The sequence below is a fragment of the Oryctolagus cuniculus genome, chromosome 5, assembly GCF_051225735.1.
Source record: "Oryctolagus cuniculus isolate XC-2025 breed Fujian yellow rabbit chromosome 5, ASM5122573v1, whole genome shotgun sequence".
Classification (NCBI taxonomy): domain Eukaryota; kingdom Metazoa; phylum Chordata; class Mammalia; order Lagomorpha; family Leporidae; genus Oryctolagus; species Oryctolagus cuniculus.
Window position 1 is genome coordinate 22,291,227 of NC_142871.1, and position 17,077 is coordinate 22,308,303.

The window sequence follows — 17,077 nt, forward strand, 5'->3', positions numbered from 1 at the left end:
GATCATTCAGCTTCTGTCTTTTCCCAGGAAGCTTAGTACAAGGTAGAAATCTTCGTTTGGCGTTTTCCTAGTTGTACTTAAATTGATTTGGGGCTGTAACGGAACAAAATGAAATAGTTTTAAAGTCGTTACTGCTATTTTAAACGATTCCAGTGGGCAGTAAGCAGGGACGGTGGAACTCCCCTGAATAGAAACAATACACAATATCTGTGCCATCACAGAAAGCGGTGCTTGGCTTGGGATCAGGGACCCTGCGGGAAGCTGAGCAGTATTGGGATAACCCGCACTTCCTAGAGGTTTCAAGGCCCGGTTAACAAAACAAGCCCGACATTGAGAGTCCAGTGGTTTGCTCTTGAAAGATACTCTTATCTTTTGCCCAGCTCAAAATGAGTGCACTTACACTACTATTAAACCAAATCTTTTATTAAGAGTTTCAGTTAGAATTTGGGGGAAGCAATCTGCTGGTGACAAAGCTTGTTAGTAAGACATTTTTCAAACTTATATCTAATATTAATTTAGAGTTCAGTAGATGAGAATACTCTCAATTAGCCCGAGTAATCAACACAGAAAAGAAACAGATTGTGATAATGCGAGGGCATTAAGAGCTTTTCAGGTTTCAGAAATAATTGGACTTCTCTTGCATAAAGTAATGCTGTGCACCTCAGTGTGGCAAATGTAGACTTCTTGGTGCCTTGATAGCCCAAACCCAGGTCTACCATGGATTTGTTATAATTCAGGATTTGTATGTGTCTTAATGAAGAGGTAATTTGGAGGGAAAGGAATCAAAATTTAAGTTTAATTGAGATTCACTTGTTGTCTTAGCAATGTAAACATTTGCGTTTATTTTTCTGGCACTCTGTTTTGCTGGAGATACTTCACTCAATATTCTCTGCCTCATTTTGGGCCATAAACAATAAAGCAAAGTATCATAATACTTGTGGTCTTCTAGAACGTGAATAAGAGATTTCGCCTGAAAACAATATAAGGACCTTTAGGTCCTTAAAATGGGGAAGATATTCAGGAAGTTAGAGATCTTTGTCTCGCCTTATATTTTGTATCATTTACATCCTGACTGACCAGGCATTGAAAGTACAACACTGAATAGGATACTGTTAGTGCCCAGATTTCAGGTAGTTCAAAAGGAACACTACAGCCTTTGGGATCAAGTAGCAGAGACCTTTAACACAACTTCTGTGGTAATAAAAGGCTCTCAGGGAAGACTGGGTCCATACCAGTAACTTTGCATAATTACATTTTACACAAACGCTGATATTTGCAGAAGAGGAAGAAGTAGAACCTTAAGATATGTGATCCTTGAGCTCTGAAGAAAACCTGAAGGATATGGGATATGGTTAAAATACAGAATCTCACCAGTACTTGACTTATTTTGCCAATTTTCATTTTGGGTATAAGTATCTTTGACTAAATAATATTTCCTTTGATTCAAGAAATTATCCCTGGATATTGATCAAAAACCAGATTGGGGAGTGAGGGCAAATATCACAGATATTTGTTGAGAACTGGACAAAGGGAGGGCTTTGCTGGAAACGCTGGTATTTACTTTTCCCAACTTAATATCAATGATAATTACCCTAAGGCTCTAATGATAGAAGAATCAGGTTGAAAGCAAACATTATTGCAAATAATAGCACTGTACATAATTTCAGTGATACTGGATGAGCCTTACCAGTGGACATAAAAAAAATGAAGGAGTATGTTCTGGTTCAATCATACCTGTTAAAAGATTGTTTTAAGAAATATGGCACATATTATTTCTACTCACATTCCTTTGGCTAGAACTCGTAATGGGACCATAACTAAGCCAGGCAGCCATTTTTTCTAATATTGTATCTTTTGGGAGGAAAAACAATGATTTTAGTAGGCATCTGGTTATCCATAACAAGGCTTCTCAAACTTGGCTGAGTGCTGGAAATGATGGGATTAGTTTCTGTGCCCTACTCCCAGATATTCTGACTTTGAGCACTACATGGACATTGAGATTTTAAAAATTCTTTAGGTGATTCTAACATTCAGCCAAATTTGAGAAGCAGTGATCCTGCCAAATACGTTTGGTTCTCATGAAATGCAGTTTAATGCATTCTCAGGATAGTCAATGAGAGCAGCAACCACTTAGTGAATACATGCTAAATTTCTAGTACTGTGCTGTTCTACCCAAGTTATTTTTTATGCTATTTTAAAAAAAATTATTTAAAGTATACAAATTTCATGTATTTCTACCCAAGCTATCTTGAACACAGTCTTACTATCACCCCCATTTTTAAGATCTAGAAACTGGCACAGAGAGGTAGATAATATTCTAGTGCTACACAGTTCGTAAAGGCTAAAGCTGGGATTGGCGGCTTAGACTTCAGAGCTTCTTTCTTTAAGACTCACTGCTTTGCAGATATGGGACTATAGCTGGTTGCTTTTTGGGCTTTCAGTTAATGAGTCCATAGCTACCATGTTATTAATATTATTATAATTGGTGTGATGCATTTTCTAAGTAGCCAGTTTACTTCCTACTCCCTCCAACACTCTATCCATGCTCTTTGGTATGTGCAGTTCCACCCAATAAAGAAGTAAACTGTTATTTCCCACCTCTTGACATTGGGTTCATTGATATGAGTTGCTATGGCTTTTGAAACCTGACTGGTTTTGATGTACCAAGCATTTTGAAATGTACTTGTGTAATTGGATTTGCACTCTTACACCTAAAACTGCATTTCCTTATGAACTCTCTTCCATTACTTTGCTAGTCTCAAAAAGAGAACACATCAAGCAAAGGCAAACTGCTCCTCTAGAAACTTGACCTAGATGAACTGACATGTAGTTCTGTGAGTCTCAAAGCAATGAGCTTTGGGGTGCTGTGTTATACTGTAGGTCTGTGGCAGTTAACTGGTAAACTTGTACAGACTAACTCAGAGTTTAAGCAAAGTGGCCCAACACAAGTATTCCAACCTGTGTTCTGAGAACTGTATAACAATAAACACTTAGGAAGTTAAAGGCTTTCTATATTATTCTTCCAAAATAAGAAAGAGGAAATTCTTAAAAAGTAGTTAACCGTAGCCAGAGATTGGTTATAAGCTGTTACCTGTACAATCATAAATCAAGTGCTGACATTGGAATTCCCATAGTTGACCTAGACTAGCGCTATTTGGTAAATTTTTGCTATTATGTGAATGTTCAGTATTTGTGCTGTCTAATATGGTAGCCCCTATTTGCAAATGATTATTGAGTGCTTGAAGTAGAACCACTGAGACTGAGGAACCAAGTCTATAAGACTTAGTTTTGTTTAAAGCTAAATAGTCGCAGGTAGCTTAGTGGATACCTAATTATACTTCAGCTAATAGTAGATAGAAGCTACTTCTTCGGGACTGCTGAGGAAACCATCCTCCTTTGAGTCACAGGCCTACCATATTCCTAAATAAAAGAAAGTTTCTGTCAGCAAGGAAGGGGTATAGATCTTGGATAAGTAATATTATGGCAATTTCTTTTGTGGTTGCAGGCTTATTCAGTGTTTCTATTTCTTGGGTTTTGGTCATTTATTTGTTGTTAGGAAATTACTCATTTTATCTAGGTTTGTCAGCTATTCTTAATATTCTTTGTTAAGGTATAATTTACATATAATGAAATTTGACAATAGTAAGTGTGCAATGGTGAGTTTTGGAGAAGTATGCAATCATATAGAACATTGCTTACACTTCAGAGCTTTCCCCTCTGGCTCCTTTGTGTCAGTCTCCTCTTCCCACTTCCTGACTTTGGTAACCATTAATTAACTTTCTAGGTTTTTTCCTTTTCCAGAATTTCATGTAAATGGGAACACACAGTAGTCTCTCATATCTACTTTCCTTTACGTACAATAATGCTTTGAAAATTTACCCACGTAGTTTTCTGTATCAGTACTTGTTTTTAAATGATAGGATAGTATTCAGTAGTGTGAATATGCCACAATTTGTTTATCCATGCATCAGCTGGTGAACATTTGTGATGTGTCCACTTTGGGGCTTTTATTAATAAAGCTGTTAATACTCAAGTTTAAATCTTTCTGTGGCTTTTTTGTGTTTTTATTTCTCTTGGATAAATATCTAGGAGTGGGATTACTAGGCAGTATAGTAGGTGCATATTTAATTTTTTTAGAATCTGACAGACTTCCAGAATTAGTATGTTACATTGACATGTTTGAGAGTTTATATCTGGCTGCACTATTCCCTCGGTTTTTACCATTCTCATTATGACTTGTGAGTCAGATTTGCCTTGTGTTACTGACTGATGATGGTAAGGATATTTTTCGTGTTCTTATTTGCCATGTGCAGCTCATCCTTGGTGAAGTGTCTTATCAAAACTTTTGTCCATTTTTCTTTTTTCTTTTTTGACAGGCAGAGTAGACAGTGAGAGAGAGAGAGAGACAAAGAGAAAGGTCTTCCTTTGCCATTGGTTCACCCTCCAATGGCCGCCGCAGCTGGCGCGCGCTGATCCGATGGCAGGAGCCAGGTACTTATCCTGGTCTCCCATGGGGTGCAGGGCCCAAGCACTTGGGCCATCCTCCACTGCACTCCTGGGCCACAGCAGAGAGCTGGCCTGGAAGAGGGGCAACCGGGACAGAATCCGGTGCCCCGACCGGGACTAGAATCCGGTATGCTGGCGCTGCAAGGCGGAGGATTAGCCTAGTGAGCCGCGGCGCCGGCTATAGGTTCATTTTTTTGCATATGGGTATACATTTATTGAAAGTGATACATTCATGTTTTCTCCTTTGGCTGCCTTTTTTCAAAAATAAATTGACCATGTATATGGGAATCTATTACAGAGCACTTTTGTTGTTGTTCTGTTGATGTCTATGTCTATAGCATTGTTACACTTTTGATTACTGTTGACCTAAGTCTTGGAGTCAGTGCTAGCCATTTGACTTTATACTTTTTTTTTCCAAAATTATTTTGAGTCTTCTAGGAAACATGTTAGGATTTTCAATGGGGTTACTTTGACTCTACTGGTTGGTATTGAGGAGTTGACATCTTGAGATTTTTAGTCTTCAGCTCATGAGCATAGTATATAGCATAGCTCTATGATTGTACGTTATATTGTTTTCTCTGTTTTTGAAAGTTTTCAGAGCAAAATGTGTTAAAATTTCAGAAAAGGTAGTCAGTTATCTTTTAAAGAAATTAAAAGCAAATATTATATTTACATGTGTATTTTTCATTTATGTTTTTTAGTCCTATGTTTAGAACCAGATTTCCATCTAATACAGTCCTTCTACCTGAGAATTTTTTCTTGATTTTCAGGTAACAGTTCTTGGCTTTTGTCTTCCTTTTTGAAAGATTAATAAATCTGTGGCCAGTGCTGTGGTGTAGCAGCTACAGATGCTGCCTGCAGTTCAGGTATCCCATATGGGCGCCAGTTCAAGTCGTGGCTACTCCACTTTCAATCCAGCTCCCTGGTAATGCTCCTGGGAAAGCAGCAGCAGATGGTCCAAGTCCTTAGGCCCCTGCACCTGCATGGGAAACCTGGAAGAAGCTCCTGGCTTTGGATCAGCCCAGCTCTAGCCACTAAGGCTATTTGGGGAGTGGGCCAACTGATGGAAGATTCTCTCTCTCTCTCTCTGTCTGGCTCTCTGCCTCTCTGTAACTCTGCCTTTCAAATAAATAAATAAATCTTTAAAAAAAAGTTAATAAATCTTTAACAGAAAAATAATTTTGGGTTGGTTGGGAGAAATATCTAAAACATAGAGATTAGGGCTAATCTGGAGAGATGTTCTCACTTTTCAGCAATTTAATTATGACCTGCCTTACTGATTGTCCTTGTAGTTGCCCTGATTAGGTTTCATTGCCTTCTTGGGTAATAGATTGATAGTTTTCATCAAGTTTGGAGAAGTATTCCTACATGATTTCTTTTCCAGATATTTCTTGTGTTCTTCTCTCCCTTTTCCTGTTGAGATTCTAATTCTGTGCATGTTAGATTGCTTAACATTGTCTAGTAGATCTCTAATGCTCCATTTATTGTTTTTGCTGTTTATCCCTCTACGTCATTTTTGGTAGTTTCTGTGGTTATGGCTAAACTTACTCTTTTTTTTCTTTGCCATGTATATATCTGCTGTTGATCTCATGCTTTCTTGTACCTTCTTGAACATATTGAGAATATTTACAATATTTACATATTTTAATATTTTAATTTTATTATTTAATTTAATTTTAATATTTAAATATTTACAATATTTGCATCTTCTAATGATATTTGTATTATTTCTGGATCTTTGATATTTTTTCTCTCTCTCATGAGCCTTTTCTGTTTCTTAACATGTTTAGTAATTTTTCATTTGATACTAGGCATTTAGGTTAATTTTGGGAGGGTTAGGCTTTGTTCAAAGGGGAAGTTATATTATTTGAGATTAATTTGACCCCTTGTTTTTAAGGTTTACTAGGATGGGTCCAGAACAAAGAAGTTTTTTGGTCTAAACTTTTAGTCTGTTAGCCTAAGACTAACTTGGGTCAAATAGAAAGACAGATCTCACTTCTGAGAACTCTACACGTTTCCTCCTGTATTAGGAGGTCTTTCTACAAACTATTTGCAGGCATATATGAACTCAGGAATTGTTCTACCCTTTTCTGTTTTTTTCCTCCAACTTTGAATATTTGCCACACACACAAATACAAAGCATTCTCTTCTTAGAGACCTGAGGAACTTCTCTGCACATGTCCAGAGTCCTCTCTTTATGTGTAGATCATTTCTCTCCGGTATTTTGCCTCACAAATTCTGAATTCTGTCTCTTTAACTCAAAAGAGGTGAATGGACTCTTGAGTTCCTCCCTCCCTCTGCTGTGTGGGGAACATTTTTTCCTAGGGATAAGCTGAGGCAAGGATTGTAGTATTTAAACGGTCTTTGCTTGGAACTGAGGAGTGTCTCAGAATTGGAACTTTCAGTGCTAGAACAGGGAAGGTCCCTGGCAAATGGGCAAGGATTGATTAATCCAGCTGGTGCTATATGAGACTGCATTTATTTGACTTCTTTCGGGGATCACTGTAACAGTTATAATGCAGTAATACCCATTCTGCTATTGAGTCACTGGCCAACTTTTTGTTGTTCAAATTTCAGTAATATAGTTTGTTTTTCTAAAATTGGTCAGCATTTTTTATAGCTGTCTTTTATGTATTGTCACTTCCTGCTTCTGTTTCATAAAGACAGTGTGCTATCTCCCTAAGGAAATGATGATGTTGAATATATATATATTGTAAAGTATTATTAACATGCACCATTTGTTTCTTGAATGAAAGTTTGTTGATTTTTTTCTCATTTTGGAGATACCTAAATGATTAGTTCTTGTGAGATCATCTTGGCAGTTCAGATTCCCTGCTTCACCTTTCCCTGTCTGCTTGTACAGCTTACTCAAATGGAAGATCAAGAACAGGTGCTAGAATTTGTTTTCTGCTGTGTTCAGTGGTGAGTCTCCTGCATTGGTAGAATCTTCTCTTTTTCTTTTGTGGTTAGTAACAAAGGACATCTCTCTAGTTTGGGCACATTGGAAAATAGATAATTCTATCACAGCTGCCTTGCCTTTAGGAGAGAGAGGGTGGGTAAGGGCCTGGAAAGTCACACTGCGCTACTGTACTCTCACCTCTGTTTGTGACCCCAGGCCCATTTGTGTTTCACCTCCAGCTCCACCACCGCTGAGAATGAAAGCCCTTCTTAGGATGCTCCTATCTTTTACACTAATACATTCCTGCTGTTACTTAGCTTTTCAGTCTGATTCTGTCTAAATTGTTCTTTAGAAATTCTTAAGTTTCTGGTCAATTGAGATCTTCCTAGTTTAAATGAACTGTGCATTCCTTAATTGTTTCTTTAAATAGAGGAACCATTTGGATATTTGTAACAACATTCATGAGCCATACAAAATTAGCAACTTAAAAATTAGCCTGCTGTAGATTTGATGAACTTGGAATCCCACCTGCAGTTGCCTTGGCAGGACCAGACCAGATGATTTCATTAGTCTTGTATGGCCCACAGTCCAGACGTTCATCCCACCTTGCTTTATAACACTATTTCTTGGGGCCGGCGCTGTTGCACAGTGGGTTAAAGCCTGGCCTGAAGTGCCATCATCCCATATTGGCACCGGTTCTAGTCCTGGCTGCTCCTCTTCCAATCCAGCTCTCTGCTGTGGCCTGGGAAAGCAGTAGAAGATGGCCCAAGTCCTTGGGCCCCTGCACCTGCATGGGAGACCCAGAGGAAGCTCCTGGCTCCTGGCTTCGGATCGGCGCAGCTCTGACCATTGTGGCTATCTGGGGAGTGAACCATTAGATGGAAGATCTCTCTCTCTGTCTCTACCTCTCTCTGTAACTCTGCCTTTCAAATAAATAAAATAAATCCTTAAAAAAAAAAACACTATTTCTCATTCTCTTCTGGAGCAAAATAGTTAGAGTTGGGGAGTTAGTTGGGGTAAAGGGATGTAGAGTGGATATTCAATCTGTCAATGAAACAAAACACAATTTCTTGTCTGTACTGAATTAGAGTCAATGATTTCACTTACACTTCTTTTATATTTAGCACAGTATTTAGTTCTTAGTGGGGACTCAACACATACTTGGTAGGATTTGTTTTCAGAAATGGAATTATTGAAAAAATTCTTAAATTACATTTGAGCCAAGTTTATTTGTTTATACATTTTTATTCAGGCCAGAATAGACATCAACCATCATTCTGACAATTATTTAATCTCTATGAGTTATTGTATGCTTCATATAGAAATTAGCTGTTATTTGGGGAAAAGTATATTTTGGGTCTGCCTCATATAGGCCGCAGTCAGCTTGATTTCCTCTTTGGAGATCGTCAAGATTTTTATTTATTACTGTTTAATCAGCTGAATACCTTGACTTTTCTTCTGTCTACCTCAGCTTCCCTGGTGAAGCTACCACCTTGTTCTTTGCCCAGGTATCCCTCTCATTTCTGTTTTCAATTTTCCTCTTTGGAAAAGAAGGTATACTTTTAGAAATTCTCAAGTAAGGGTCCATGGAAGTTTTATTAAACATTTGAGATTATAAAACAAAATTGAAATTCTATATTGACATGAATTGAAATGTTACTAAAACAATTCAGATAATAAGAATTTTCAGGTTATTTGAAATATTTGCCTTCCTATTATGTTACTAAGATGTAATTTTAGAATGTTTTTTATGTAACACATTGTCTTTACTCAACTTACCCATTGACAATCAGTAAAACCATTAGAATTCATCTGCTACAGGAAATGATGATGTGTTCCTTAGCTGTATTTCACGTAATTAAAAAAAATCACCCATTGCCTTTTTTATAACTGAACATTTCATGTTCTTTGTATGGACTATGAGGTTTTGCTGAATTTCTCATCTGGAATTACTAATTAAAACCCTTTCTTAGTGTCCCTTCTGTTGCATTTGTCTAATTTTAGAGTTCCCACCTACCAAGCAAGAAAATGAGCAGCCGACGGAAACGTGCTCTCCCCGTAAAGGTAGACGAAGAACAGCAGCAGCGGCTCCGCTGGAACATGCATGAGGACAGAAGGAACGAAGCACTCACCTCAACTGATGATGAGTATCCATGCCCCGGTTCAGACTCCTCTCCTGCTCAGTTCATCATCCTGGGTACTAGTTTAAAGAAAGAAGTGGCACATAGTGATAAAGAGATGTGTTCAACATCAGAGAGCTTCTCAAAGTCAACTCTAAAGGAAGGGACTGTTGGCTTACATTCCTCTTTGTCTGTAAAGTTGAATATTGTGATCTCTCCCTATAATGTCGATAATTCTTGGAAAGCATTTCTGGGAGAATTAACTCTTCAGCTTCTTCCTGAACAGAGTTTAATTGAAAATTTTTCTGAAAGGAGTTTTACATTAACGAGTTCAGAGTCAAGCAATCAGTTCTGGATTTATGTTCATTCAGAATGTGAAAATATAGAGAAACAAGAAAAAAAACTCAAAGAACCAGTCAGTATTTGTGGCAAGGGTATTCTGGTGGAATCACCCCTCAGTTGTGAAATATTAGAAGATTTGGGTTGGCTGCAAAAGAAGAGAAGAATACAACTTTACCAAAGACCAGAAGGAAATCACATCATCAAGGTACTCAGTTTCTCTGATGTTTTTTAATGTTCTTCTGCACTTGTAGTCCATTTTGAAGTTAACTTAGAAGGAAGGCCTGAAAGCCAGTGAGAAGCTTCTTGTTATTAAGTTTCAAAGTATACTTTATTTGGTACTTTGAATAACTATTTTAAAAAATATAACCAGTAATTTCCAGAATGTACTTTTTTGAGGAAATCTTCCTGATTGCTCCATTCACTTCTTCTCAGAATGACTTGTTTTGGGCCTTATTATCTCATCCCATTTTGTAACAATCATTTAATCATTTTTCTCTTTCCTATCTTACCTTTACAAATCTTTATGTTGTTGAATAGTATAGTATTAATGTGATGGAATTCTATTATTTCCTACCTACAGAATTAAGTATAATCTTTCTAATCTAGCATATAGGTTCTGCATTTGATAGGCCATTGAGCCTCATTTATTTCTGCTTCTTATTTTGTCCTCCACACTCCCAATTGATTTGTTTCCTGCACACACCCTACTGTCTTTCTATATATTTGCATTTGCTCTCAATGTTCCCTCTGTCTGAATGGTTCCTTTCGCTTGGCTAGTAACTCCTGGTCATTCTTTTAATAGTCAGTTCAGATCTTTTCCTAAACTGCCTGGGCAGTGTTACGTGGTCTTTCCCGACAGTATCTAATGCATATTATATTTTTGTCTCGGCCACTTAGAGTATACATGCATTTTAGATTTTTCCTCCTTATTAAACTATGAACACTCTTAGCATAGCTTAGTAAAGGGTTTGATATCTAAGAAATGGTAAATTAATGAGGTTTTTTTTTTAAAAAAAGATTTATTTATTTATTTGAAGGAGAGATAATGAATGAGTTTGTAATTTATTTCAGGCTCTACCATTGACTTGCCATGTATTTTGATATGAATCATTTAAATGCTCTAATTTCAGCTTCTTTCCATATGAAATATAAATAATACCTGTAAGGACAGGATGCAGAACACAAACTCACAGCCAGACCAGGTTTATGCAGAGAATAAGCCTGGGAGGGACCCATTCCCAGGAATGAATGGCAGAGTAGCACAGCAGATACCTAGCAGGGAGAGCATCTTCCCTTACAAACTATTGGCTTATATAGGACAAAGCAGTTGGGAAGGGCTTGGTGGTATGGGCTAACGCTGAACTCCAGTGAGAGCTGGGAGAGCTTGGAGTAGAGTGGCTTGGGAGGGTAGGAGAACTTAGACTGATGGCTGAACTCAAGATAGTAGTGTGTCCAGTGGTTGAGGCAGGGCAGCGCTGGTCAAGATAGGGTGGGACTAAGCTAACAGGACAAGGCTGGGCCAGCTGAATAATGCATGGAAATGGAGGCCTGCTTGCTGTCCTGCAGGTGAGAGGCCAAAATGGATCTAGGGCGTTTGTCCTTGCTTCATCCTCCTGACTCTAAGTGTGGGTAGGGAGCAGGGGCACTGATTTCTTTCTGGCTACTTCCTACCGATGGCAGGCATTGTTGTAGAATAGGATGTCTGTACTCTGGATTGGGTTGATTAGAGAAGAGCAGTCCTGTGTTCCTTTGTGTTGGCTCAGGATGCAGCAGTTACCTGTTTCTGTAGAAACTTTCAAAATGGTAATTAAGCATGGTAGGAATAGAAGCACTGTGACTGTGAGGAGGAATGGGGAGAGTTGAGACATCAACCATGGTTGGAAAGATGGCCAGGGGCCAGTGCTGTGGTGCAGCGGGTCTGCCTGAACACCAGCATCCCATATGGGCGCTGGGTTCTAGTCCCAGCTTCTCCTCTTCTGATCCAGCTCTCTGCTATGGCCTGGGAAAGCAGTGGAAGATGGCCCAAGTCCTTGAGCCCCTGTACCCATGTGGGAGACCTGGAAGAAGCTCCTGGCTCCTGGCTGCGGATTGGCACAGCTCCGGCCGTAACGGCCAGTTGGGGATGAGCCATCTGTCGGGTGGAAGGACTCTCTCTCTCTCTGCCTCTCCTCTCTCTGTGTAACTCTGACTTTCAAATAAATAAATAAATCTTAAAAAAAAAAAAAAAAAAAAAGATGTGTACAGCCAAAATGATGAGCAGGAACTATTTTGAGAACAGATTTCAGTAGCCCACTTTTTTGTGCCTTTGATTCCCTCTCTTACCACCCTGACTTGTTGCTGTAAAAGCAGCATTCTTCACCTAGAAGGAGACAAAGCCCTCCTTTTTCAGAGTTAAGAGGTTGAATCCTCGGCGGTTTAAGCACTACTGCTGCCAAGGAGTCTGCCTGGTCTTGGAGGGGAGATAATCGTTGTGTTGGGTCATCTAGGTTTTCCTTGAGTGAGCGAGATACGTCTTTAATTGTGTTTGTCTTGTCTGCTGAGATTGCTCATCCAGCCACTCCTGTCCCAACTCCTGCCAGTATACCCAATGTAATTAACAAGGGGGTAAGTCCAAAATCCTTTGTCACACTGCTGGTTAGAGGGACAGGGAATAGTTGGTCTAGAGTATAGGACAAAAGGGTAAATAAGAATGAGAGTACGAGTCCCTGTCTAGTTAGCGGGAAGGCAGATCTATTCCTGATTGCTTCAGAGAAAGAACACTTCTGCTTTGTTTAGTGTGTACGTGCTGGCAAAGAGCTGTGGGATGGAGTGAATCTGGCCTGCTTCTAGTCCTGGTTCCCACATTCCTTCCCTCTGCTTATGGAAGCTCTGGCTGCTGACAGAGGTTGTAGCGACCACTGCTCTGGCTTCTTTAAGCTGAGTAGGGGTTAAGTAGGGACCCATGGTCAAAACAGGGTTCCAGCAGAAGGTGGCCTCTTGGGGGGCTGCAGTGCCAACTCCCAGAAATCGTCTCTGAGGTTTCACATGCTTGGTCGTAAGTCTGGGGGAGACAACTCTAAAAGCAGATTAAGTAGAGTCCAAAACAAAGGATAGAATCATTACTAGAGGACCTAGAAAAGACCACTGTCTAAATCAGGAGAAAGTTTTCCCTTTGAGGCAAATAGAAACTGACAGGAGGGGCTTGATAATAATCAGATGGGTGTTAAGACCTGGCCAGTTTTATGTGAGTCCTAGACCTATCTCTTCTCATGGAGTACTGGAAGAGACATTACAAGGGAGGTATGGATCTCTTTAGGGAAGACGTCCCATTGACTCCCATTACCTGGCTGACCTGAGAAGAGAGCTGGCCCGAAATGGGGTTATGGAATATGTGACATCTCTAAAAAGAAATTGACAGTTCTGCCTGCAGCGTTACTCGCCCTAGACCATCCTCTCCATTGCAGTGGTTACTTTGGAAGCTGGGAAGGGTGAAGGGCTTTTTCAGCTTAGGGAGGGCCAACAGTCTGCAGCTGTGACCTGGGAGTCCTTCAATCCCAGGGCAGTTCCGTTTCCAGGGGTCCACTTTGTAGCAGAGCTGATAGGGCTCTTCTGTCATGCCTGCTGTTTGCCCAACGCCTTGGCCTTCCACATCAAAAACTGGTACCCTTTGGGGGTGGACTGGCCTTGTTGTGGCAAGCTGTTATTAATTGGCCTGCCACCTGTCTTTACACTGTTCCTGTTGCCTAGCTTGCTCATTTTCTTCCTGGTCTCTGGAAAAGCAGACCGAAGAGGCAGCCTTTAGGATGTCAGTCAAGGGGGTGCTCAGTCCCATCCCTAATTTTGAAGGTTTCTTTTTATACCACGGTGAACTAAAAAGCCATGTTCATGGGCAAATTCTGACACTTTGTATTTCCCTGTGAGTTAAGATAGTGCCCATGAGGAGAACTTTGTCTTTTCAGGTAAGATCAAATGTAATGGTCTATCTCTGTATTATGAGGTCATCAGTAAAACTTTTTATCTCTTCCTTAGTTTCCTTTGGAAAAAGTTGGTGGTGGAGGGGGAGGGGGGACCAGTATACTGAGCTCATGGCAAAATAAACTAGCTGTGAAATTGTAATTGTGATTTAAGTTATATTTTTTGGCTATGGTATGTGGTGTTTTATATGTGTCCAGGCATCATTACAGAAAAAGGTTAACCACACCTTTTATAAGATCTTGGAATCAAACTATACATCCTAATAGAGAGTCCTTCAAAATAGAGTTGTTTTCCCACCTTGAAGAGAATAGACGAAAAATGAGGCAGTAAGTCAGGCCTCCCAGGCCTCCCAATTCTCAGTAACTTAATATCAAGTGAAAACTTAGCAAGTAATTTTTGATCTGTCAGATATCAACAAGTTATAAAAACATTTGCCAAAAGGCCCAACACCTTCTATAAACTTTAAGGCAAGACTATATGTTTTTGGAAACATTTATCTTTTACTAACTTATTTTTTTAAGCAATTATACTTAAATTATCTAAGACCTAGATTCAGTGATTGAGTTCTTGGGTTTAGGCTTTGGCCTTACCTAGCCTTGGTCCTCATAGACCAGCAGATAAGAACTCTAGCTATGTTCAGTCTCTCTCTCTCTCTTTCTCTCTCTCTCAAAAAGTAAAAATAAAAGTCAAGTGAGATATGTAAGTGTACTTTGTATACCATAAAGTAGGTTACTATACCTTCATGATAACTCAAAAAAGAAGTTGTAAAATGTTGATTTCATCTTTGTTTAACTGAATATTATATCATATTTCTCATCAAAGGAAGAAAGGAAAGGAAAGGAGGGAGGAAGGGAAAGAGGGAAGGAAGCAGAGAATATCACTATATTCTTAGAATTTTATCTATAAACTACATTGAATCTGTTCTCATGTTAATATCACATTGACATGAAAAAATAAAGTAAAAATATTCACAAAAACAATTGCAACTACTTTGAATCTTTTCTCATGTTAATATCATATTAACATAAAAAAAGGCAAAAAAAAAGCTTTTGTGAGGCAGGTGTTTAGCCTAATGGTTAAGACCCCCTCATTGCACATCAGAGTACCTGAGTTCCATACCCAGTTCTGACTCTTGGCTCCAGCTTCCTATTAATGCAGACCCTGGAAGGCAGCAGCAGTGATGACTCAAGTAATTGGATCCCCCCTGACATGGGAGACCCTCTGAGTTCTCAGAGCTGGGCTTCAGTCTGACTCAGCCCTGTCTGTTGTGACCTTTCAGAGAGTGAGCCAGTGGATTGGAGCTCTTTCTTTCTGTAATATAAAAAAGAAAGCATATTCATCAATAGCCTGATAATTTCAAAATTGACATAGGAAAAGAATATTTTGAGGCATTACATTGCAGTGAATTCTTCCCTGGGACATGAAATTATGTATTATTGAAAGTAAAAATAAGTAGAGATGTGATAGGTACAGATTTGGTGTTTGTGGGGCAGATAATTTGAATACTTTTAGAACTGTGATTCTAAAAGATGTTTTTTCTTATGTCTTTCTAAAGAATAGTATAATCTAATGAAATTGTTTTGTGTTGATTGATTATTTATAGGTTGGAGTTTATCTTTTGGAAGCTGGCCTAGCAAAACTGGACTTTTTCAGTGATGCAAATTCAAGAATGAAAAAATTCAATCAGCTCATGAAAAGAGTTATAGAAAAGTTAAACGATGTTATGGTTCCAGGTAACTATTAAAGTCAATTCTAAAATTGCTATTACATAAGAGTTATGGATTCCCCTTCCCCCAGTTCCTAGATACAGCAACCAGAAAAATGGGTAATAAAACTGTGATAAAATTAAACAACCTCTGTAAAATCACTGTTTGGCAAAATTATACTTATCTGAAATTGCCTCCATAATGTAATTTAATTCTTTACTATTTTTGCTTAACACTATGCTTAGCTTATAGTAAATATTTAAGAAATGTTTGTAGGATAAGTATGCAAGTCGAAAAAGCTGAGCTGGTTGGAATTTTTGGATTATTCCTACGCAAAATTCTGTCACAGAGCTTCTTGGCTGGCCTTTTTCCACCTCTCCTTTGCAGTCTGACAGATAATCAAGAGTGTGGTTCCCTTAAAGTCTGAGTGACTTTGCTGTGTTTCTTGGCAAGACATTGAATCCTTGGTCATGACTGCAGTTTCAGAGTTGTCTGCCAAGTCACCAAGGCGTAGTGTGGATGGCTTGGTACAATCCAACAATACTTGAAAAGCAGCTAAATTATCTCCAAGTCTTCCTGTTAGTGGGCCAATATTATTTAAAGTGTGAATTACAAAACATTTGGAATATTTAGAAAATCAGTTTCTGAGCTTGGTTTTTGATATGTTTCTTTAGTACATTCTTAAGCTTCTAGCACTAATAATACTAAATCATTTTGTAAACTAGAGACATGAGGGAAAAAATCTCTGGTTTCAGGTTAGAAGAAATGCTTTTTAATTACATCTAGAGTTTTTAAAGTTATAATAAGAATTCCAGAATTCTGCCTTTCAAAAATAATATAATTTAAAATTTTAAAACATGATTTCTAAGGGAAACTACGAATTTAATTATAGTAACAGTTTGAAGTAGCCAAGCATACACTCATGCCCTAATTGTGAAGTTTCGAAAGTTCTACATGGTATGACTTTTTGTTGAATAAAAGTCATTTTTTGGTACAATTTTAGTTATAGACTATATGAGTTATTTCCTGTAAAAAAGTATGTAGGCCTCTTTGAAAAAAAATTCCGGAATAAATGGTTCATATCTTCACCTTGAAAGAATTAATGTTTTTAGTAAGGAATCAGCTGAAAGGGATTTGTAAATTTATTCGAAGATTTTTTTTTTCATGTTATAATAAGCCCAAGTGTTCTTTTATAGAGCAGTTGTGCTCACCAAATGAATCTGATATTCTTACAATTTTGTGTTATAGCTTAAGCACTTATTTCCTAATTGGCTGCTACTGCTGCCAAATGCTATCCTTTTTTAGCATAAGAAATAGAATAGGAATTTTGGCCCCTTTTTTTAATTATTAAAATTTATTGACTTATTTGAAAGGCACAGAGTAGAGATCTTCCATTTACTGGTTCAGTCAGCAAATGATCACAATAGCCAGACTGGGCCAGACTGAAGCCAGGAGCCAGGTACTCCATCCTAGTCTCTCACATGGATGGCAGGGACCTAAACACTTCAGCTGTCTTCTTTGTCCAAGGCACAGTAGCAGGAAGTTGGATC

General features: G+C 38.5%; 1 protein-coding gene across 1 annotated transcript in view; it reads left to right on the forward strand.

The window, feature by feature from the left end:
• Nucleotides 1-17,077, forward strand: part of SHPRH (SNF2 histone linker PHD RING helicase) — a 98,095-nt gene that overhangs the window by 887 nt on the left and 80,131 nt on the right. Inside the window, exons 2-3 of the mRNA XM_070074610.2 lie at nucleotides 9,410-10,072; nucleotides 15,425-15,554. Coding sequence (XP_069930711.2) covers nucleotides 9,434-10,072; nucleotides 15,425-15,554 — 769 coding nt within the window. The 5' untranslated portion in view covers nucleotides 9,410-9,433. The remainder of the gene's footprint in view (nucleotides 1-9,409; nucleotides 10,073-15,424; nucleotides 15,555-17,077) is intronic.